The sequence below is a fragment of the Eleutherodactylus coqui genome, chromosome 11, assembly GCF_035609145.1.
Source record: "Eleutherodactylus coqui strain aEleCoq1 chromosome 11, aEleCoq1.hap1, whole genome shotgun sequence".
NCBI lineage: Eukaryota > Metazoa > Chordata > Amphibia > Anura > Eleutherodactylidae > Eleutherodactylus > Eleutherodactylus coqui.
Window position 1 is genome coordinate 121,015,636 of NC_089847.1, and position 23,654 is coordinate 121,039,289.

At 45.8% G+C, this 23,654-nt stretch overlaps 1 protein-coding gene across 3 annotated transcripts in view; it reads left to right on the plus strand.

Moving 5' to 3' along the window:
* Window positions 1–20,863, plus strand: part of ANO1 (anoctamin 1) — a 171,466-nt gene extending 150,603 nt beyond the window's left edge. For 2 of the 3 annotated variants that reach the window (XM_066583433.1, XM_066583434.1), the window contains 11 exons: window positions 3,244–3,318; window positions 3,825–4,026; window positions 5,153–5,264; window positions 6,105–6,162; window positions 6,442–6,542; window positions 6,631–6,776; window positions 7,677–7,829; window positions 11,511–11,563; window positions 15,490–15,674; window positions 15,767–15,872; window positions 17,342–20,863. In XM_066583433.1, the coding sequence (XP_066439530.1) occupies window positions 3,244–3,318; window positions 3,825–4,026; window positions 5,153–5,264; window positions 6,105–6,162; window positions 6,442–6,542; window positions 6,631–6,776; window positions 7,677–7,829; window positions 11,511–11,563; window positions 15,490–15,674; window positions 15,767–15,872; window positions 17,342–17,602 (1,452 nt within the window). In that variant the 3' untranslated portion in view covers window positions 17,603–20,863. Of the gene's footprint in view, window positions 1–722; window positions 801–3,243; window positions 3,319–3,824; window positions 4,027–5,152; window positions 5,265–6,104; window positions 6,163–6,441; window positions 6,543–6,630; window positions 6,777–7,676; window positions 7,830–11,510; window positions 11,564–15,489; window positions 15,675–15,766; window positions 15,873–17,341 lie in introns of all 3 variants that reach the window. The other variant, XM_066583435.1, reaches the window with a different exon arrangement.
* The last annotated feature ends 2,791 nt before the right edge of the window (window positions 20,864–23,654 follow it).

Here is a 23,654-nt window from a genome sequence, read left to right on the forward strand (position 1 = left end):
GTCGGTAAACTTCAAAGGACAGAGCTGTGAACATGCGGGGTCAGATCTCCATTTGGATAACTCCTGTATAACACTTGCTTTAGCTTGCTAAATGGGATGTCCCCAAAAGAAGAGACCTTCATCTATTAGACATCTTATGGTGGATCCATAAAGCCAAAAATGCCTAAAGTGGGACAACTCCTTTAATATAAACTTCCAGCCAACTGAGCATTTAGATTTCAGTAAAGCTATGCTATTGAGGTCAGGCTTTTGAGTTGAAATTTGGTCCTTAAGCTAGGCTAGTTCCTAAATCCCCCTTTCATCTCTATGCTAATGCCATATCCAGTGGTAGTTGGTTGTGTACTTCTACATACCTTCCATTTGCGATGCATCATTGTTTGACTCTGAACACACCGAAGTCCCAATCTGGTAATCAAACATCTCATGGGCTTCTTCCATCCTAAAAAGTTGTGAGCTGACATAGTATGTTGGGTAACTGGAAAATGTGTATAACCTCATGGCACTTAAATTGTACACTTGGCCAAAGATTGGTTCCTAGACTAGATGTCATGACCATAGAGTTCGAAAGTGCCCCCTTAGTCCATGTGTATGGGGTTCCTAGCTTTGCCTGTGATATTTAGGGGCAGTTCACACATACCTTGTGTCTCATTCATTGCTGCTGATTGAACGATGCTCTATAACACTATCGCATGGTCCTTTTTGTTTCCTTCAAATGCCTTCAGAAGCATCAGCCTGTTCCTGAGGACAACTCAAACAAGTGGAGGCAGAGAGTTAAGACAGCCATGGCTGGGGTGAAATTGGTACTTTTTACACCCAATTTCCAGGGTTAAGAAATTGTTTTATTGAGAAGACACTTTGGTTTATTGTGTTCAGCATACTGAGGGGATTATTGTAAGCACAGGAATCCTCCCAATGCCAGGCTGAGGAGGGCGAGCCTTGAGGCCTACAGCCCACAGCTGATGAATGATCCCCTCGGGCTGCTTAGTTTTGTTTTTTTCTTGTCTTCATTTTAACATCACCTCAGTGTCCTCTTTCCTTTGTCACCCAACTCCAGTCAATGCATGGCTCTACATCACTTTGGTTCTGTTTTGCTTCACATCATGTGGAGTGTCTGCTTTGTGTGTTTGTATGTATGCTGCACCATGTATGAGGGGACTGGCCTAGTGTTGTCTTGTCATACACACAATTAGTGCTCCATTAATATGGCCAAACTAATTGACTTATTGACATAACTGGGAACACTAGAATTTAAGACAGAGCTTCGGCATTGTGGTTATTTGTCAAGACCGCTCCTTTATCTTATATAGTGTGATACGGTTGCAGTCTGGTTTGACTGCGGTCAACTGCAAGTTTACCCCATGTAGGTGGACGTCTACTTTAGGGCTAAATTTACTTGTAAAATCCACCGCGGATTACAGCACCAAACAAGGGGAAAGGGACTTGTTATTTGTATAGCGCCAACTTATTCCGCTGCGCTCTCAGGTAATTTATTTATTACCCCCCAGCAAGCTGGGTACTCATTTTACTGACCTTGGAAGGATAGAAGGCTAAGTCTACCTTGAGACGGCTACCGGAACCATGCAGGGATTGAACTCACAACCTTCAGGTTGCGAGCAAGAGCTTAGGACTGCATACTGCTGCCACACAAGGCCCCAAACAAGTGGTTTACTGTTTACACCGAATGATCACTGCACTAGGAACAGCTGGCACGTGGCAGCTTGTGATCAGTAACGCTGTACCACGTGATGACCGTGTTACGATCTACTCCCAGATAATCTGCTGACCTCTCATCATCTCCAACAACACCTCATATGGGTTTGGGAAAGACATCAATGGACCTTGGACAGAAGCCAGAAGGTCGTCTGGAGTGACGAGTTCTGTTTCCTACTGAACAATACGGATTGCCGTGTCTGCATCTAGTGTAAACGGCATGAAGTCGTATCCCATGGCTCCACGATTGGGGTTCAACTAGCCTGTGATGGTGGTGTCATGGCCTGGTGAGCGTTTTCCTGGCATGGCCTAGGACCATTAGTCAGCATACCACAATCCTTGAATGATGAATGCTGCAGGAACGTATTAGCTGACCATCTGCACCCATATCTTCAGGACGTCTTCATTTGAAGCAAATGTAGCACTTGAACGAGCACTGCAGCCCCTTCAATCAGCTAATCTGTGGGGGTCTGAAGTGCTGGACTCCCATCGATCAGATATTCATAGCCTATCCTGAGGATAGACCATACATTAAAGCGATCACCACTTTGGACAATCCATGCATTATACAGTGGTCCCTTAATGTAGGGCTAATCACAGCATGTCCCCCAACAATCAGTTGGGGAACGCAACAGTACAGTATGTTATAATTTTCCCTAGAGCACCACCAGAGGGGCAGTAAAGCGTTACAGTTCCAAATCGGGCTGACCGTATGAGGCATGGACATGCTGGGTCATCCAAGGTGAGAGATGCTCTTGGTAGCCACTTTCCAATCCGTTTATGGAGGACACTCATTTCTGTTTACTCAGAATGCCCTCAAAGAGTATTTGAAAATGGGTTTTCTAAACCAGACAACCCTTTAAATTGGTTATTTTCATGGTGAATTGTTTCAAAAATTGTATGATCAATGGAACAAACTTCCCTTTGCTGGAGCAAACAGTTTATAATGAAGTAGGCATATGGTTAGCTATAGGTAGAATGTTCCCAGCTATGTCAAAGAAATGGCTCATCTTGACCTTAGAAAGGAATCTAACCGGTGGTCAACAACTATAAATATAAATGATCAAGAGCAGATACAAGCAATTAATGAGTTAATGGCCATCCAGTTGGTGGAGACCAGATTGAGGGGTCTTTCAGGATCTTGTAGCTCCATGGTTTTCAACCAGCAGCTCTCCAACTGTTGCAAAGCAACAACTTCCAAGTTGGAGACCATTGCTGTAGCTCCTCCTCTGGAGAGTCCAAGTTCTCTTGAGCTTGCCATGAGGACACTTTAGAGATTGTTCTCTCACAGCTTGTCGAGCAATCTCACATGGGGGGGGGGGGGAATAGAATTATTGTATCAAGCAACACTGAGTTCCCTTGTACATCACTAAATAGATGTGTGACCTCCAGACACCGACACCTGTGTATCTGTGGGTTCAGTGAAGCATCACCCGCCATTTGTGTGAAATGTCCTCCACCCCTTTGCACTCTCCCATGATACCATAGTGAATGTTTTTGGTTTTTTTTTCTTTTTTCTCCATTATATTTTAGACTGAAAAGGAGAAGCTGACGTGGAGGGACAGAGTTCCTGCCTATGCTACAAACTTAGTTAGCATCATTTTCATGGTAAGTGCTAATATACCAATAGGTAGCTAGCAAGTGATGAGGATTTCCTTTAATATCAGTTAGGCATTTTAATTCAAGGGTGTATTAAAGGGACTGGCACATTAAAGGGGTTATCCCAATACAGACATATCTGCTATCCATAGGATAGACCCTCACCAATGCTGAGAACTGGGGTGCTGTGTTCCCCTTTTGTAGCCCGTTATCGTCCACAGTGATGTGGAGAGTGTATGGTGTGGTGGATGAGCATGTGCAGCGCTGCTCCATTCATCTTCAATGTGGCTGTTGGAAAAAGCAGAGTATAAGTACTCAGCTATCTCTGTTAACCACTTGGAAGATGAATGGAGTTGTACTGCGCAATGCGTGACGGCCACTCCATTCAATCTTCCCTTCACTGCCGAGGCAAAAATATGGCAACAGAGTCTCTTTAAGATATATGGTGATAATATCCGCTGTTAACTATAGCTGTATTGTTACAGCTCTAACGCTTTCCTGGTTTTCTTCACCAGATCGGTATGACATTTGCCATTGTTTTTGGCGTCATTGTATATCGAGTCTCCACTGCGGCTGCCTTAGCCATGAGTTCTAACCCTTCCGCCCGGGCTAACGTCAGGGCGACTGTGACAGCGACAGCCGTTATCATTAACTTGGTGGTGATTCTGATTTTGGATGAGGTTTATGGCTGCATTGCAAGGTGGCTCACCCAGATTGGTAAGTTTATATTTATGGGGTAGTGTTCTTTTTTATCCTTGTGCCACCCTCATGCAACTTTAATACAAATGTAACATTTAAGACCATCACCTAATTAGGCTTTCTATTATATGCTAGATGTCACTATTTCTCTCAACATTCACTGTACCTATGTAGTTTTCTTTCCCTCTAAATTCTTAACATTTATGATGATTTCTAAGTTCCTCAAGATTTGACATGCACTAACTTTTCAGACACCTGCTGCTCATCTACTAGCTTATGTTAGTCTCATCATTTCTATAATATACTTGGATTCAAAATGTTGTTGCTTTACCACTGTAAATCACGTTTGAAGTGGCTGCCACTAGGGGTCCCTCTTTCAGCTTCTCTGTCCTTAGGTACAGAGATTCTGTAGTAACAAGCTATCTTCACAGGTGGCTCTCGTGCTCTCAGAGGCTGCAGGCTGACAGATCTGCAGACACTACGATAATGATTTCCACAGTTTCTGCTTCTCCTGCTGTTACAGCATGTTGGTGTGTCTGTGTGTGCACATATTACACACAAATTATAGTGGGCTTACAAACCATTTAGCCAAAATGTCTTTAATTCCTGATTGCCCTGAGAAAGCAGAGGGGTGGACATTCAGATTCTGCTCCCTTGCTGATTAGACCAGAGACAGTGCCATGCAGAATGGGAAGTAAGGGCAAGGAGGTTAGGACAGTGTACTACTAGTAGAATGCTAGGCTTGTTGCATGCCTGCTCCGTAGCAGCATGGGAAATAAGGGCAAGGAAGTCAGGACAGTAAACTACTGGCAGAATGCTAGACTTGCTACATGCCTGCTCCCTGTAAGTGGATGGCAAAGAGCAGAACAACAGAAAAATGGTGAAAAACACCTGAAAATCAGAACTTACAGACATAAAACAGGGGGCAAACAACAGCAAATGAGGGTAAGAGTTACCTGGTGTATTATAGAAACTTGTTGAAAATTCAAGTATGCTTTAATGTAGATATCCGAGACTAACAACTGGATAATATCGGAGTCTGAGTAGATCTGAAAGGCCCACGCTGTCCTGCTACAAATCAAACCTTGCATGGCTTCTAGTTCCTCATGAACTTTTTCCAACCCATTTGTTTTGTTCTGGACAGAGGTTCCAAAAACGGATAAAACTTTTGAAGAACGCTTGATATTCAAGGCTTTCCTTCTGAAGTTTGTCAATGCTTACACCCCCATCTTCTATGTTGCTTTCTTCAAGGGTCGGTAAGTAAAGTGTTAATGTTGCACTGTTTTATATCTGCCGGTAAAGATTATCCTTGTCCACTACATTCTAAAATACTACAATAAAGTATGATGAGACTAGTGACAGTGAATCTAGGAGAATACCTGCCCTCCTGATCTGCGTAGTTCAGTGCTCTTTATTTGCCAATTTTCACATATTCTATTAGAGATCCTGTCTATATGTCCTATTAGAGCATTTAGTCATTATGAGGGGTGGGGGGCTATACTGAGTCAGAGCAGAAAGCATGTCCATAACAGTGGTCAAGTTGTAGCGCACCAAAGTCTTACATGTATTACATGGATAACCATTCATTTTTGGCCAAGCAAGGCTACCCGTGGTAGAATCAGTTCTTTGCCTTGAGCTGAACCTGCAGCTATTACTGTAACTGATCGCTATGGTGGCTGTAATATGAATGCAATTTTCTTTAATTGGGGTACTGGAATCCTAAATTAGGATCCATCATCAATTAGCCAGGGCAGAAAGTGGCTACAAAAGGCATATTTGTGTTCTAGATTACTCAGCATGTCTCATTGATTTCATTGATTGTCTATGTAATACTTCATTTCCCCTGTGGGGGTGCTGCAGAAAAATTGAACACTTGCTGCAATGTTTCCTCACAGAGTACAACTGATCACTGGGGGTCCAGACATGGAGACATCCTTTGAGCAGCTTATTATTATGGGAACCCCTTAACCACATTGATGACCCCCTATAACTATTTGCCACTTATGTTTTTTACGTACCCTTATTTTTCTTGTATAGGGGGCATGTGTATACGTATGTGTATATCTATATATAACTGTGTGTCCTCTTACCGTTAGGTTTGCTGGACGTCCAGGGGACTATCTCTACATTTTTGGCTCCTTCAGAATGGAAGAGGTATGTATCCCCGGAGATCTGTATTCTGCTTTATGTATAGAGGCATCAGCTGTTGGGCTGACTGGATCAGGTATGCCCAAGAACTGGAGTGGAATGGAATTATATGGGCAGCTGGTCTAGTCAAGAGGCATCAGCTGAACTGTGCACTGCTTGGCCAAAGCCAGAAGATATTCAGCCTTGGCACTGAGGTCACCAAGTGTTGCACAGGTCGAATTCTGCATTTAGTAGTAGGAGTAAATTCTGCAGGGAATGTCTGTTACTTTGCATGTTCCTTTACAGTGTGCCCCTGGTGGTTGTTTAATGGAACTGTGTATCCAGTTGAGCATCATCATGTTGGGGAAACAGCTGATCCAGAACAATCTCTTCGAGATAGGAATCCCGTGAGTGTCCTGTTTCCTGATATAACCCATACAGGTGCGCCCGGCCCTTTACATGAAGGCACTGAACGTCTCATACTGCTCTTTCTAGGAAGATGAAGAAGCTGATCAGATACTTAAAGTCAAGGAGACAGACGTACTTGGGTCACGAGGAGCCTCTGAAGAAGAAACAACGTTACGAATTGGATTATGACCTGGAACCGTTCGCTGGACTCACTCCAGAGTACATGGAAATGAGTATGTGAGATCTGTTGTTATCCAAAGTTGTTAAAGGGGTTTACAGGGTTAAAAAAAACACATGTCTCGGGCTTACCCCCCTCCCTTCCCCCCCTTTTTTTTTTCCTTTCCCTTCTTCCCCTTCTCTTGATCTTCTGTCTTACCTCTTCTCTCCCTTATCCATTCTAGTTACTGTTAGAATTGGCTTTATGGGTTATGCATGGACACCCCTTGGACTTTAGTGGTCCTTGTGGGGGCAGTGACACCTGAGGACTTGACATGCTTCTTGGACCACCTTGGAGGACTGCCATCTGTGAGGTCCACATGTGCCCATGCATTGTGATATTGCCACGGGGCATGATTATGTCCAGGTTTTGATTCGACCTGCGTTATTGTTGTATATAACATTTGCAAGTGTTAAAAATTTGAAAATTAAAGAATTTTTTATTTTATTTTTTAAAAGGCTACCTTCTTTCAAAAAGAGCGCCACCCCTTTTCACAGGTTATGTCTGGTATGGCAGCTCGGCCCCATTCACTTCAATGAAGCCAAACTGCAATACCAGACCCAACCTATGAACAGGTGTGGCGCTGTTTCTGAAAGAAAGCAGCCATGTTTTTCTAATGCTGAAAAACCTTTTGTATTAAGGAGCTAGTTGTATATAAAATACGGGGGCAGTGAGGGGCAGTGGGATTTTTAATGACTTTTTTGAAGTTATAGCAACTAATTTTGCTTTACTGTTTTTATGCTGATTTTGTGTTATTCCAGGGCAGAGGACGGGGAGATATCACTGTTTTTGTTGTTTTAACACACTTGCATCTACAATTAAAAAAAAAAATTGTCCGGCAGCCGGACAACCACTTTAGCGCTCAGATCACAAAGTCTCAGTTCTCAAATCTCACAAGATGTTTGTCCTCCTATAGTTATCCAGTTTGGATTCGTCACCTTGTTTGTCGCCTCCTTCCCTCTGGCTCCTCTCTTTGCTTTGCTGAACAACATCATTGAAATAAGACTGGACGCTAAGAAATTCATCACGGAACTCAGAAGACCCGTGGCCGTCAGAGCCAAAGACATCGGTAAGTCCTAGAAAAAATGCTGAATACTGCCTATCTGGTCGGTCGTATTAACGCTGAACTGATGGGGTATGTCTGTTACAACCAATCACATGATAGGGTATGTCTGTTACAACCAATCACATGATGGGGTATGTCTGTTACAACCAATCACATGATGGGGTATGTCTGTTACAACCAATCACATGATGGGGTATGTCTGTTACAACCAATCACATGATGGGGTATGTCTGTTACAACCAATCACATGATAGGGTATGTCTGTTACAACCAATCACACTCCAGCTGTCATTTGTGCTGTGTAGAATGATGGGTTCTTTTATACTTGCATTCTTATAAAACTGGCACCGATTAGTGGTATTTGGGGTATATCTACCGGAAACGGGTTGGTAGCTATAGGCAGTGCAAATCTTGCAATTGTACCTGGTGCCTAAGCGGACTCAAATACCCCTCTGCCGCAGTAGACAACAGTATTATAAATGGCACATAGCAGATGGAGGTCCTGCAATCGGTTTTGCATTGGAGCCTGGCAACGTCACGTTACACCTCTGGGCAAAATATTGGGGAAAAAAATCAAATGAATGCACCACATGTGTTGCCTGCAATGTCACGAAATATGAAGAGCCTGGAAATGCCCCCCATCCACAAACTTGAATGGAAGAGACTTGTACACCAAGTATGATGCTTTCTAAATGCATGAAAAGGAAAACTCAATGCAAATTCCCCCCCCCCCCCCCCCCAAAAAAAAAAAGATAATTGCATTATTTGTTTTTCTTCAGGGACTTGGTAATATATGTGTATATTGATTTTTCATTTATAGCCTTTAAATAGCATTGAATTGGCTCATGTAAAAGGGCCATAAACCACATGAATGATGAAGTAGTCACCCACACAGTTCCACTCCTGGACCCCAAACATGATACAAGGCAGAGTCATAGTTAGGCCATCAGTTCAGTTTGTTACCCCAGCTCTTTATTTAAGTCCCCTGCAAAGATCGAGTGGATTCTTGGCACCCAAGGCACCAAATGTTTACCACCTTTGAAGAATCAACTGCATCAACTTAATGTGCGGTCAGCTGAGCAATATAACTCATTATCGTGATTGGTTGTAACCTTGTGGATTCTGAGTCCCTTAGACTAGGAGATATTTGTGCTCGAGTTGAGAAGCACCCAGCTGGAGACTGCAGAGAGCCTTGCAGGAGAATGTTCCCTGTCACTGCCGGGCTTGGCTGCGCCTCTGACATGGAGTAATCCACATGCAACACTTTACATAACTTGCACCCACGGCTATTAATAAAGTGTAACCTTATCAGACAGGATCTCATTCTGCAAGTTAAACTTTGTTCAAACACTGCAGATCCTGGAGAACCAGACGTGTTGTTATAGTGGCCTCCTATTAACTCCTACATCTCAGCACCCTGCTGTATAATCCCTGTTAATACCGCCAGATAACATACTGCACTACAAAGGCTTCACATCTGAAGGTTACAATAAGTGGCTAATTAGGATTGGCCAAATTCAGCAATTTCTACCCGGGTTACTGGGCGTCTGCCAAGACTGTTGTCTTTCTAAGCAAGGGCATTCGTCCATTCTTCCGGAGAGAGGGGGACTTCTAGGTCTTCTTCTCCACTACTGCTTCTAAACCTTCTACTTAAACCGATCCTCCGGGCCCAGAGAAACGCAGATGGCCGAACAGCTTCTCTGACTACCTGATGCACATTGTGCATAGTATGCATTGCTAGACTAAGACACTACATGCTGATCTGACCGGCCAGAGCTGCTCATGTGGGCAGTACTGGTTAAAGGGGTTTTCCAGACAGTGCCTACTTTCAGTTCCACCATACACGGGGGCGGAGCAGAAGAAGCTGCTCCAACCTCTGTGCAGTGGCTGATGCTTGTAATTGCAGCTGAAGCTCCCATTGATTTTAATCAGACCCCAACCTGTAATTACAAGCGTCGGCCACTACACAGGGGTCGGAGCAGCTGCTTTCCAGCACTGAAAGCTGAGCCCACTTGGAAAACCCCTTTAATCAAAGCAGGTGTAGAGTCTTAGACTGATGATGCATACTAATGAACAGAGTGCAATAAGCTGGTGTGGCCATCTTTGGTCCTCCAGACCCGGACAGTGGCTTTAAGGTATAAAGCCCCGGTAAGGTTATATAGCACTTGCCGATGGCTTCACACACGTTCTAGTCAAAATCGATGGTTTATTTGCTGTAGCACAAAAAGTCACTTTTATTGTGATGTGTAGAATATGTAAATCGCTGTTCTGGAGTCAGCGGGACGGTCCGAAGACTTTCCGACTCATCGTGTAACTGCGCTCTTTACACCCCCTCCTGAACTTCCACACATGCTTCATTCACTTGTAGACTTTGGGCTTCATATACAGAGTATAACCCGTATTCCAGCTCATACTTTGTGTAGCATTCGATGACTTGGGTCTTGTTTCGTGCCACGGGTGTATTCGTCAGGGTGCAGCACCTCCGCATTTCTGGAGACGGGGCTCATTTATCAAAGCTCTCTAAGCGCCAGGTTCTGAAGTGCTTGGCGGTCGGCGATGGTCACGTTCAACATCTTCTGTGACGACTCTGAGCTCAACCAGAATCAAGATAGAAGCCCGTATTGACTCTCGTGAGAGATCATTGTGCCGTGCGCAAATGACTTCAAGTGAAACACCGTTTATATGCTGGATCTCGCCGGACTTTGAGGCTCCTTGGCTCTATTAGAGAACTCCTCCGAGGTAGATGGAGCGTGTGCAAGATCTCAGCACGAACCCAGCGAGATGTCAGTCAAGAAGTGCAGTTGGAGCAGTGACTCTGGAAACCGTTGGAACTGCCCTGCTGACTCCCCAGCAATGATTTGCATATAGTATGTGACCCAATAAAAGCGACTATATATGCTAAGTTACCAGCGATTCTGAAAAGAACGTGTCTAAGCAGTCAGTGAGTGTTGTAGGGTCTTAGGCTGAACAAAATGGTGACGGGTTCCCTTTAAATCTTAAGCTAATTGCTAAAAATGTTGCTACCTATAGTTAACCACTATGGGGGGGGGGGGCTTACTGCTGACTGTTTGTACATTGACCACTATAATAGGGTATGTAGTGAGCCGCTCCTAGTGGCGGAAGCTGGAATTGCATCATAAACCTCTATAGAAGAGATTCGGAGCTCCGATTACGATAAAAATATGCAATTGGCGCAGATTATTGGACCTAAAAACAACAAATAGAGACTAGTTTTAAAGTCAACCTTACATATAAGGCAACTTCTACACGGCGTTAGGGTCAGTTCAGGGCTTCCGTCTCTCTGCTCCGTTTTTGGAGGAGAGAAACTCAAATAAAACATTTTTTTTTTCCTCCTCGTTTGCAATGGGGTTTCAAAAAAAGGAAAGTAACCGGAAAGGCGTCCGATCCGTCAGGTTTACAATCTTTTGGGCTTAAAAATAGCGCAGTCTGGCGGAATGGAAGCAAATGGAAGCTTTTCCAGTTGCTTTCCGTTTTTTTGAAAACCCGTTGAAATCAATTTAGACAAACGGATTTGTTTTATTTCAGTTTCTCTCCTCCAACAACGGAGCTGAGAGACGGAAACCCTGAACTGACCCTAACGCCGGCGTGAAGGCGGCCTAAATCTGTCCTAGAGAAAAGTCTCCTGTAGCTGTGGTTAGTAATCCCTGTGCTTTTTCGTTGCAGGTATTTGGTACAATATTCTGCGAGGGATCGGGAAGCTTGCAGTGATAATAAACGTAAGTGGTGTCCCATCGTGGTAACGCGTCTGTCCGTATGAACGTCTGTCACTTAGGTGCAGCAGAGATGTAACGTACTGGTTATACTGGGCTACTAAGAGGGTCGTTGGTAGAATAGGTCGCTCGCTATGCGTTTTGAGGCTAAATCAGCCACTCTTCCAAGGGCACGAGCGTCACTCCACCATTAGGGCTGGCCGTCTCACCACCATTTTTCTTTTCCTTTTCTCCTTTTGTTATTGGTTTGGTTCGGGGATTGTTCCCTTTGTAGGACATTATAAAAGAACCCAGGGATTATTGGGTCCTCTGGGGATCCTCTTTGGGAGCTTTAGGTAGCGTAGGGTGTTTTTATGTCCTTTTTAGGACACCATCTGAGCGGCACACAAGCGTATATCAGCCACCATTTTCATGGCCGACCGATATACGCTACGATCTGATGAGTAAAAAATGTTTGTGCAACCGCTCAGACGGCATGGGCCCGGTGCATATACGCCGAGGCTGTGAGGCCACCATGCCGTTGCGCCTTTACTCCCCCTCGCCAGCTCACCTCCTCTCTCCTCACCCTCGACTGTTTGCAATGGGAGGGGGCAGGACGGGGACGGAGCTAAGCTCCCGCTCCATCTACTCGTCCACAGCCAGCAATGGGAGGGGGCAGGACAGGGCAGTGCTTAGCTCCACCCCCATCCCGCCCCCTCCCACTGCAAACAGCCGGAGAGAAGGTGGAGGGAGTTTAGCAGTCACATTGCTAAATTTCCTCCCACCTCCCTTCTCCGGCCGCTGTCATTGGCTCCCATAGGAGTCAATGCAGCGGCTGACGTATTCCGGGCCGAAAGATAGTTCCAGGACTATCTTTTCAGCCCGATGTAAAATTAGGTTCCTGATGAGTTATAGGTCCAACAGAAACGTAGCAAACCCACTTGAACCTCCTCATTAATTTTGTCTTTGGCGCAACTATATTGAGTCCGGGATTAATTCCTGAACTTCTATCTCTATACAGTGTATCAGTTGTGTTTTATCATAGTAAGGCTTTCTGCTTGGATTGGGGCGACTCGTTACTCTAGCTGAGTCAATCCACAAAGCAGGCATTAATAGGAAATTCGAAACACCCGAATAATTCCTACATAAACTCTGGATCCGGGCACCTTCGCTTTCAGAATAAGGCTGGGGTCACATGGGGATGTCCATGGGATAAGCGCAGCTTCAAAACCTGCGGAGCTTGGAGCGGCTTTGCCGCCTGCATTTCCGCTGTGGCCATCACTCCCCATAGAGAGGAGAGAGGCCCGTGCGGAAATCAAAAAAGAATTGACATGCTGCGTCTTTGTTTTCCACACCGCATGGCCGTTTCCGCGTGGCTTGGCCCCAGCATGTGGACGGGATTTTTGCCAAATCTTGTCCATTTTGCTGGCTAATTCTGGGATTGGGAGCGGGGGGGGGGGGGGGGGGGCATTGCAGTGCGGACATTCTGCATGGAAATTCCACGGCAATACCATCCCGTGTGAACCCAGGCTTAACCCTGATACCTAGCATACAGCCACGTTCCAGTAGGACTCCTCTCTGGCATGGGGGGTAGAGACAATCCAACCAGGGGGTCCTTTTGCTTTGGGTTTTCCTCCTACTCCTTGGAGCTATATACCCCCCTCTAGGGATCCCTCTATAGGGAAGGTTGTGGAGGACGGGTTCTCCAACCGTGATACTTGTTATGTTTTGTCTGTTTTACTCGTTAGTTAGCCTGCGGTTACATTTTTGGGCTCGTCTGTGGATGGGCTGCATTTAAATTCGGGTTCCCTCTGCCTCAGTGGATTCGTGGGAGATAGGATGGCAGCAGGTAATATAATACTGTCCCCTGCAGTCCAATTTCTTGTCCCAGGACCAGAGGGGCGCCGTGAGGCGTGTACCTTTTTAATAAATTTGGCGCAATTCGCTCCAGCTGTTTTATGTTTAGACTGAGACATTCCAGTCTTAATAAACCCGGGCCGCCGTCGGAAATAACAAACTAGTGAAGTGCTGAGTGGGATCTCTCCGTATTAGGGCGTCCAGGGGTGTTTGCAATCAGAAATAGGAGTCCAGGGGTTCCTACGTGAAGCGCGTCCTCTTAAGGTCTCCTCTCGCTGTAGACGAATATAATATCCCAATATCGCTTTCATGTGTTCCCGTATAACAGTTATGCTTCCGTCGCCAAGACACCATCTGTGCTGCTACATTCTTCGCCTGATATACGGCGAACTGATACGGTCTTCTGACTACAGTTAGAAACGAAGCGCGTTTTATCTTCCCGCATACAGTGAGGGGCTTTATGGGATGGAAGAGTCTCCATGATTTCACAGATTTAGCCATTTTTTTACTTTTACCTGAAGCCGCACCAGTGTAAACTGTCTGATTGTTGGCCGACTCAGTTGTGTTCTTTCTACTCCTTCTAACCAAATCTGAAAGGGCTTACCCACAATTACTGTTTTATTGACTGTATGTGGATCCCAGGGAGATTCAGCGATCAGCTATAATCGGCAGGGGAACTTAGTGTAAGTGCTTCATTTTCCTGCAGCGCCACCATATGGGGAAATTAGGAAGGACACAGTACCCATAAAAATCAAAAGGCTGCTCCTTTGTTCTGAGTATATGTGATTTCTTTACCAAAACTGGTCCTGAATTATTTCCAACCATGTGGTAGTAACTAAAGGGGTGTAGAGCCTGCCCCATAAGAGGGCTCTAAGGTCTTTGCCTCATGGGAGAGCCCTAAGGTCTTTGCCCCATGAAATGGCCCTAAGGTCTTTGCCCCATGAAATGGCCCTAAGGTCTTTTGCCCCATGAAATGGCGCTAAGGTCTTTGCCCCATGAGAGGCTGTAAGGTCTTTGCCTTATGAGAGGGCCCTCAAATCTTTACCCGTGAGAGGGCCCTAAAGTCTTTACCCCATGAGAGGGTCCTGAGGTCTATGCACCAAGACAGGGCTGTAAGGTATTTTTCCCATGAGAGGACCCTAAGGTCTATGCACCGTTAGAGGGCCCTAAGGTCTTTACCCCATGAGAGGGCCTAAGGTCGATGCTCCACGAGAGAGCCCTAAGGTCTATGCACCATGGTAGGGCCCTAAGATCTCTACCGATGAGAGGACCCTAAGGTATTTATCCCATGAAAGTACCCTAAGGTGTATGAACCAAGAGAGGGCCCTAAGCTATTTATTCCATGAGGAGACCCTAAGGTCTATGCACCATTAGAGGGCCCTAAGGTCTTTACCCCATGAGAGGGCCCTAAGGTTTTTACCCCATGAGAGGGCCCTAAGGTCTTTGCCTCATCAGAGGGTCTTAAGGTTTATGCACCAAGAGAGGGCCCATTGTCCCATATGAGGGTACCAGTGCTATAAAAGATGTGTGATAGTTGGGAAACCTTATAATAGATTTGCATTGTGACTCCAAGGAAAAGTGGACCCCATAAAAGTTTAAAGGGGTTGTCTGGGTGCGAGGCAACTTTTTAAAAAGTCAATCCAGGCTTGTTTAAAACAAAGCAGCGCTACTTACCCATCTTCTGCCATGGCGATCCAGCATTGCAGCCCTTCCGGTCTTTGCTGTAGAATGGGAACCACCTGACTGCTGCAGCCAATCAGAGGCTACATCAGTCTGGTGCCATTCTCCTAGCATCACAGCTTTGGTGCTGGGAGCGGTGATACCAGGAGAATGTCACCTGACCACTGTGGCCTCTGATTGGCTGCAGTGGTCACATGGTTTCCCTTCTACAGCAAAGACCGGAAGGATTGCAATGGTGGATCGCCGGGGCAGAAGACGGGAAGGTACCCCTGATTTTATTGTTTTAACAGGCCTGGATCAACTTTTTTTTTTCTTTGCCAAGCCCATTGACATCCGCCTTAAGGATCCAAATGTGTGCTAAATGTTTAGTAATTTTGCCGTTTGATTAACGCATCTCATTTGTCATTACCACTCAGGCCTTTGTGATCTCATTCACCTCTGACTTCATTCCACGCCTCGTCTACCTATACATGTACAGTCCAGACGGCACCATGCATGGCTTTCTCAACAACACGCTCGCCTACTTTAATGTCAGTGACTTTAAACCTGGTACCGGGCCAAACATTGATGAGGAAGTAGGATACCCGGTGGAGATATGCAGGTAGCCATGCTGTTCCCATCCCTGTTTTGTCTCCTCCGCAGTCCCTGTATATCAGATGCATCTTACTGAATGGAAGTGCTTTTCTTCTCCAGGTACAAAGATTACAGGGAGCCTCCATGGTCCGAGAATAAATACGATATTACAAAGGAATTCTGGGCCGTCCTGGCCGCAAGATTGGCTTTTGTCATAGTATTTCAGGTAGGTTTGAGTCATGGGTGACCTTGATACCCAAAGCAAACAATCTCCTATTGGTTGGTTTACGATGCACCAGCATGCCACATATCAACTTGTTTCTTCTAATTGCCCAACAAGGTTCAAAAAGTGTCTAAAAGTTATAGTAAATATGGTTCAAGGTTTGTATGCCCGTTTTGGGGTGCATATTGAGCCAGAATTCTGGTGTATTTAGCCAAGTAAATCTCCTTCATGGTGTTTCTCATAGGTGTAATGATAGGGATTATAGAGGTAGCAGTTGCACCCCGGTCCTGGGACTCGGTAGGCTGTAGGTTTTCCTGCAGTGTCTGCTCTTCTCCATTTCCAGCAGTCACATGCCGGTCTAAACATGTGACCCCTGCAGCCAATCACTGGCCTAAACAGATAGAGACCACTGATTGGCTGCAGCGATCACATGCTTCAATAGGCATATGACCACTGGACCCAGAACTGAGTGGAGACTGGAGTGGCGGAGACTCGCAATAGAGCATAGCTTTTTATAACCTCCATACTTTTCGGCTATATGTGCGTTCTGTAGACGCGCATACAGTTGAAATTGGAGCTACTGACAGGGGTCCCGATGCATGTGCACAGTTTGCCCTATCCGTCTTGGGACATTCGCACAATGGATAGGAGCTGACCAGAGGACACTTCTAGGCATGCTCTGTGACCTGTGCAGAGGTCATTGTGCTGGGAGGGGAGGAGGTGATCTGTGACATCACCTGTCATGAATGGTGGATCCTGTATTATAGGTGTCACCTCTCAGTGTAATCCTGCCTGTGATGATAATAAAAAGTTTTCCCTACAGAACAGGAAGCATCAGATGATATTAAGCCTAGTGGTCAGTCTAAGAACTGCAGGATGTTATTGAGATTTATTTTTAGTATAGATTGTGATATTGAAAATTTAAAAAATCATCAAAAACTCTTAAATATGTTTAACATAAAACTTGATTTATACAATAGTTTGTTTTCTGATGACAACCTTTAAAGGTAACCTCCCCCCCTCCACAATAGCACCATAATCTAAGTTAGGGAAAGTGACGGGGAGCCGGGTGATGTATGTTTTTTTATACTCACCAGTTGTTCCGATCCCGCGCAGTCACTTGCTGAAGTCCGTGTGCGGCACAAAACTCTGCCTCTTTTCCGAATGCTGCGGGCGCTCTCCCATAGACTTCTAAAAATGCTCCAGAATTGTTATATTACGCATTATACAAGTATTTGCTGAGCAGACAGGTCAGAAGAGGTGGCTGCTCCTCTTTAAAGGAACGAAAACAGAACAGCTTGCCCTCCTTTTCCTTGACAGCGCTGGGCCATAAATAATTTACCGCCAGGTCTCGTCTACTAAGAATTTTTGGCTTCTCATTGAAGCAGTTTGCACAATGTTCCTTCTCTTTTGGCCACTCTCACAATAGCCGCACTTTCTGCCTCATCTCACCCGCTCTTCTTCTATTGCAGAATCTGGTCATGTTCATGAGCGACTTTGTTGACTGGATAATCCCAGACATTCCCAAAGACATCAGCGAACAGATCCACCGAGAGAAAGTCTTAATGGTCGAGGTGTTCTTGAAGGAAGAGCAGGGAAAACTACAATTGCTGGAAACCTGGAAGGAAAATGATAAGAAAAAAGGCGAAAACTACAACAACCAAAGCCCCAGACTCTTCCGTTGTTCCACGGAGAGCCCGACGTCTGCCTACTCGCACCGTGTGGACGTGTAGAGTCCCCTGGAGGACACGTTGTTTGGGCATTCATTCCAGAAAATAAAGGTCATCTAAGATCTAACTTTTAAGCGTTTGGCCAACTCTTGAGCATTTGGCCAACTCTTGTCTGTGTAGCCTATCTTGGCTCCCGCCTTGTGTGGTCAGAGGATCACGCTCTTGGGCACGAGCAGTGCGGCAGGGGATTCCTTGACCGGCTTGATGACTCCAGTGTCACCACTACATGTTATACAGTAGCTGTAGTATGTTCTTCCTCCGTCTTGGGTATATTGTGCCTTCTGCTGAGTCACTTGTGAAACATTTCGGCTTTTCTGAGGAGTCTTGCAGACTTTTATAAGCAGTAGCGTAACAATAAGCTGCACATCTGTCTTTTATTTTAAGTAAGGCTTGGATGGGACAAGGGCACAACTTCACAGCTCTATAAACGATGACGGACAGCTCATTGCTGACATTCCTCCTGAGCAATCTGAGGATTTGCCCGGAGTATCCTAAAAACATGCAAGACTCTTGGAGTTCTCCTCTAATAGCCGAATCTGACATTGTCCTTGTCCTTCATCTTCTGCTGCATCGGGACATGGAGAAGCATTTCCTTAACTTTGCCGGACTGGAGCGTCTCCTCCAGCACTACAGGGGTTGCGCTTGCAGAGAAGTTATTTTTGTAGACACTACCTATGCAATGTAAAGACGCCCTTTTTTTTCTCTTTATATGAAACTTTTATAATCTATTTATTGATGCAAAGTCTATCGTCAATCTGTTTGATTCCTGTTTGTAAAGTAGCATTTAGTGGCAAATGCAAGGAGAACAGCCCTGGTTTTAACCTATGGATCGTGGGGCGGCCCCTTGCTGTTTTAGTGCTTCCTGAGGTTTATTTCTATGAGACGTGAGTAACTCTCTAAATTTTATTTTATATGTTCTTTTGTAAGCCGTTTTCTGTCCATCATCCCTGGTGTGATCCAGCTACTTCATAAGGGCCACCTGTTGATTCTTAAAGGGACTGTCCCGTTACCAGACTACATTGCTCCTCTAGCTCCAACTATGTTAAAGTAACAAAAAGAGAAGCACTTGCCCCTGTTTGTTGTTGCTGATGATGTCATCGGGAATCCCCTGACTGCTGCAGTGTCACCGCCTTTCTTCTGGCATCAGCGCTCACATCCTGGGTGCAATGATGGCAAGAGCTCAGAAAGGTGATGCTGCAACCTCTGACTACAGAGGTCCCATGACTTCCGATGACATCATCGGCAACAACAAACACCGGAACCATGATGGGACTGCAGCGCTGGATCCCCATGGCAGAGGGGTAGGTACTACTTTTTGTTGTTTTAACACAGTTGGAGCTAGAGGAGCAATGTTGTCCAGTAACCAGATCATCCCATTAAAGGGGTTGTCTGGGATTTTTCCTATTGATGACCTATCTTCAGGCCAAGTCATCAATAGTTGATTGGCAGGGATCCTGAGCAGCAGACCCCACCAATCAGCTGTTTGCCTGGCTGCTGTCAGTGTGGACAGCTCTGGAAGCACATAGTGCTGTCAACCTTGCAGCAGCTTGGGTTGGTACTGCAGGCAACTGATTGGTGGGGAATCCTGAGCAGCAGATCTCTGCTGATCAACTGTTGATGACCTATCCTGATAATTGGTCATCGATAAGAAAAAATCCCAAGCAACCCTTAATAAGCTTGTAAAACATTTGAAAAAAGTCTGTCTGCCCACCTTTTAAAAACAGCACCCCAGCTGTCCACAGGTTGGGTGTGGTATTGCAACCCCACTCCTGTTAATGGAGCTGAGCTGCAATACCAAACACAACCTATGGCAAGGGTGGGGTACGTTTCTGGAAGAAAGCAGCCACGTTTTTGAATCCTGGGCAAGCCCTTTAAACTTTTGTTGAACCTATCACAGTGTTGTGTGAGCCCAATTACCATTCACGAAAATTCATGGTTGCCCCATCGCCTGTAGCTGCACATCATACGTAATATTGTCCAGAACTTCAATGTGCCCAAAAAACACTAGAACAAAGGAGCAGTCGCAATGGTTCCCTCCATGGAATGTCCTACAATGGTGTGAGGAGATACCGACTGTATAGCTGGCTATACGGTGCTTACCACACATTCATCGCTCACCTTATCACAGACCTGCAGTAGACATGACAAGGTTTCAAAAGTCTTAGAAGGGAATTGCAGGTCGTCGGCAGCAAAGAAAAAAACAGTAGTCCCGAGCGCAGGAATTATAGGGTCCGATACAATAAAAACTGTTCGCTGCCAGAGCAAAGGGGCAGCACAGCGAACTCTGCGGTCGGGCATGCGCAGGTAGGATCTGAGGGAGAGCGAAGGGGGCGACCATTGGAATCACTAACAATAGGTGTTGGAAACCATTGGCAGCACACGGTGCTCGTTCTACTCGTCATATTTCTCTTGTTCTGACTGGGGTGGGGGAGGGGGTGTTATTAAAAATGTTCTTGTAAATTAAATGTCTTAATAATAAAATTAAATATCACAATAATTTAATATCATTCGACTCGTGACGGTCACCAAGCCATACAGTACTTTCCATTGAATCTCACATCTAAAGAAGTTTCAGTGTCTCTTGCCTATCGGTAAAGGGGTTGCACAGGTTTAGGAAAAAACATGTCTGTTTCCTTCCAGAAACGGCGCCACACCTGTGCACAGGTAGAGCGTGGTATTGCTGCTCAGCCCTATTCACTTCAAAGGAGCTGAGCTGCAACGCTAGACACAACCCTACGGACGTGCGGCGCTGTTTCTAGAAGAAGGCACCCATGTTTTTGTAATCGAAGTAATGGAGTAAGAGGTAGGTACTGACTGGGGCGAGGCCTTTTGCCTATGATACGGTCAGTAGCAGCACAGTTGGCGGCGGCCTGTATGCTCAATGCCATGAAGCAATGGTGTATCGCCAGAGCCAGAAGAACAATCCTACCAACACTCGGGTCATAAATTTTTGGGATGCGCTTCCTAGTCTTTGCCTTTGTGAATTAACCCTTGGTGCTCACACCGTCCAGTGTCTTCTAAACAATGACATTCCTGTATATTTGTGTAGCCGCAGGCCATGTACACTGCTGTAGAAGAAGGAGTAGCACGAATGGAAATGGTTACAGACGTTCTGTATGAAGCTAGGTGGCATATGACGTCAGGTTCTTAAAACGTTTTGTGTGTTTTTTAAGAAACGTTGTAAATCTCTATAAATCTATTCTAGAAAATGATTAAAATCTTTGAATCTTCTATTCTTAATAAAGTAAATATGTAATAATACAAGGATGTGTTGGGTTTTTTTACTGCCTGATGAGCTAGAATAGTAGAGTTGGAAGGGACCTCCAGGGTCATCTGGTCCAACCCCCTGCTCAGTGCTGGATCACTAAATCATCCCAGACAGATGTCTGTCCAACCTCTGTTTGAAGACTTCCATTTAAGGAGAACTCACCACCTCCCGTGGCAACCTGTTCCACTCATTGATCACCCTGTCTAATATCTAATCTGTGTCTCCTCTCTTTCAGTTTCATCCCATTGCTTCTAGTCTTTCCTTGTACAGATGAAAATAGGGATGATCCCTCTTCACTGTGACAGCCCTTCAGATATTTAGACTGTGCAGATGAAAAAAGCAGGGCACGCATATTGGTAATGGGCTCTATAGGGTACCTTGTGCAATGGGTAATATATACCAAGAGAATACATGCCATAGAGGTGCAGACCATGCAGTTGTTATAGGGTCCATGAGAAGAGAAGGCCTCTGCTCAGGCTAGAAGAGCTGTATGGAAAAAAAATGGCTTTAGCGTTATGCTGTAAGAGGGATTTGGTAAGCCTTGTAATTTCCAGACCAGCGCTTTGTACTAGTGGTCCACAGGCAAGTAGAGGAGTTGCTAAAACCGGCGGTCTTCCCCATGATAAGCACATGCCAGGGAGTCCTTTCAAAGTGGTGTAGTTGTCAGGATAGTCTTCACTGAACAGTTAAGAAAAGCCACACATAGTACCACACGCTGAAGTGCAAGCAGCCGCCCCTTCCCTTCCGTGCCACAGAGTCTTTTCCATGCCCCCAATTTTTCCTAAATGGAAGGGAGTAGTGCTGTCCACTTCTGTCCTGAGCATTGCTGCCTACTCATGTCCTGAGCATTGCTGCCTACTCCTGTCCTGAGCACTGTTGCCCACTCCTGTCCTTAGCACTATTGCTCACTCCTGGCCTGAGCATTGCTGCCCACTCCTGTCCTGAGCACTGTTGCGCACTCCTGTCCTGAGCATTGCTGCCCACTCCTGTTCTGAGCATTGCTGCCCACTCCTGTCCTGAACATTGTTGCCCACTCCTGTCCTGAGCATTGCTGCCCACTCCTGTCCTGAGCACTTTTGCGCACTCCTGGCCTGGGCACTATGGCCCACTCCTGGCCTGAGCATTGCTGCCCACTCCTGTCCTAAGCACTGTTGCGCACTCCTGTCCTGAGCATTGCTGCCCACTCCTGTCCTAAGCACTGTTGCGCACTTCTGTCCTGAGCATTGCTGCCCACTCCTGTCCTGAGCATTGCCGCCCACTCCTGGCCTGAGCATTGCTGCCCACTCCTGTCCTGAGCACTGTTGCCCACTCCTGTCCTGAGCACTGTTGCCCACTCCTGTCCTTAGCACTATTGCCCACTCCTGGCCTGAGTATTGCTGCCCACTCCTGTCCTGAGCACTGTTGCAAACTCCTGTCCTGAGCATTGCCGCCCACTCCTGTCCTGATCATTGCTGCCCACTCCTGTCCTGATCATTGCTGCCCACTCCTGTCCTGATCATTGCTGCCCACTCCTGTCCTGATCATGGGGTACTGTGGCATGTACAAACAAAGAGCCCCATTTGATTTGGTTCCTGGGGCCATCTCTGCTCTGGCTACACCCCTGCTGTAAAATGGCAGAGTATATCGCTGAAGATAAAAAAAAGAACAGAGGTCGAGATGGTGCTGTATTGAATGAAGAGTAACTTCAACCATTGGGGGTCGAAGAAACCGGTGATTTATTAAAAACTATACACTTCAGAGTATGATTTACCCCAAATATAGTGAACTCCACTTCAGATGTTCAATCATCATCAACAACTGAGAACTGGGATGTGGCTGCTAAGTTAGTATAGCTGTACACGGTGCAGGTAGAGGCCTGAAGCTGCTGCGCCCAAATGCAAAATCTGTAACAGGGCCTCCAACTGCAGGATGTTACATTTATATTAGTGGTGGGCTCCTTATATTCCGAAGAGAGACCTTTTTTCCTCCCAAAAGCTCCAGGAGCGTCTGCACCCTCCATACCCACTATAACTACGCCCCTGGGTGCAGACGTAGCTGCCACAATTGTATTCTTACTATTGGTGGTGATGGTCAGCGGAAGGACCTGGGGCCCACCCTCCAGTTACACGGAGCTCTTAGTTATACTGTAAACTCTACTGTCCTCACTGCAAATAAGCAGCACCATATGTTGATGTCAGGGGGTCTCATAGCAAAGATTAGAATGGGGGCAGGATAAAACCACACCCCTAACCACCCAGAATAAGAGGACTTGGTATTTGTATGCCCCATCTCCTGTCCAGGATCATTGGGAGATTGCCCTACAACCTTGTTTGCACCCTTGTAGAGCCTATTGAGATGGAAGCCCATGACAAACTTGCCACCCAGGGATGAGACCAGCTGAACTGAGTTCAATCTCTGGGACCTCATAGCAGCCTCATGGTCTGCCTCTATGATACAAATCGTCTTGACATACACTCTCCTATCAAAAGCAATTGGACACTTGAGCAAAAATCAAAGTAGCATTTATTTCCATTTGCTAATACTTAGTGAGGCTGCTTTGGCTCTGCTGACATTGCATACTCTCCATGGCATACTTTCTAGTAACGTCTCATACACTTCAGCTGGTATTTCCCTCCATTCACCCTGCAAACATATGGCGAGTTCTCTGAAAGGAGATGGACTCTGTTCATATTTCCTGACCCGACGTTCCAGTTCCTCCCAAAGATGTTCAGTAGGATTCTGGTCGGGACTCTGTGCAGCCGGTCTCATTCGACATTTGGGGCATTTATCCTGAGTGATAATCCTTTA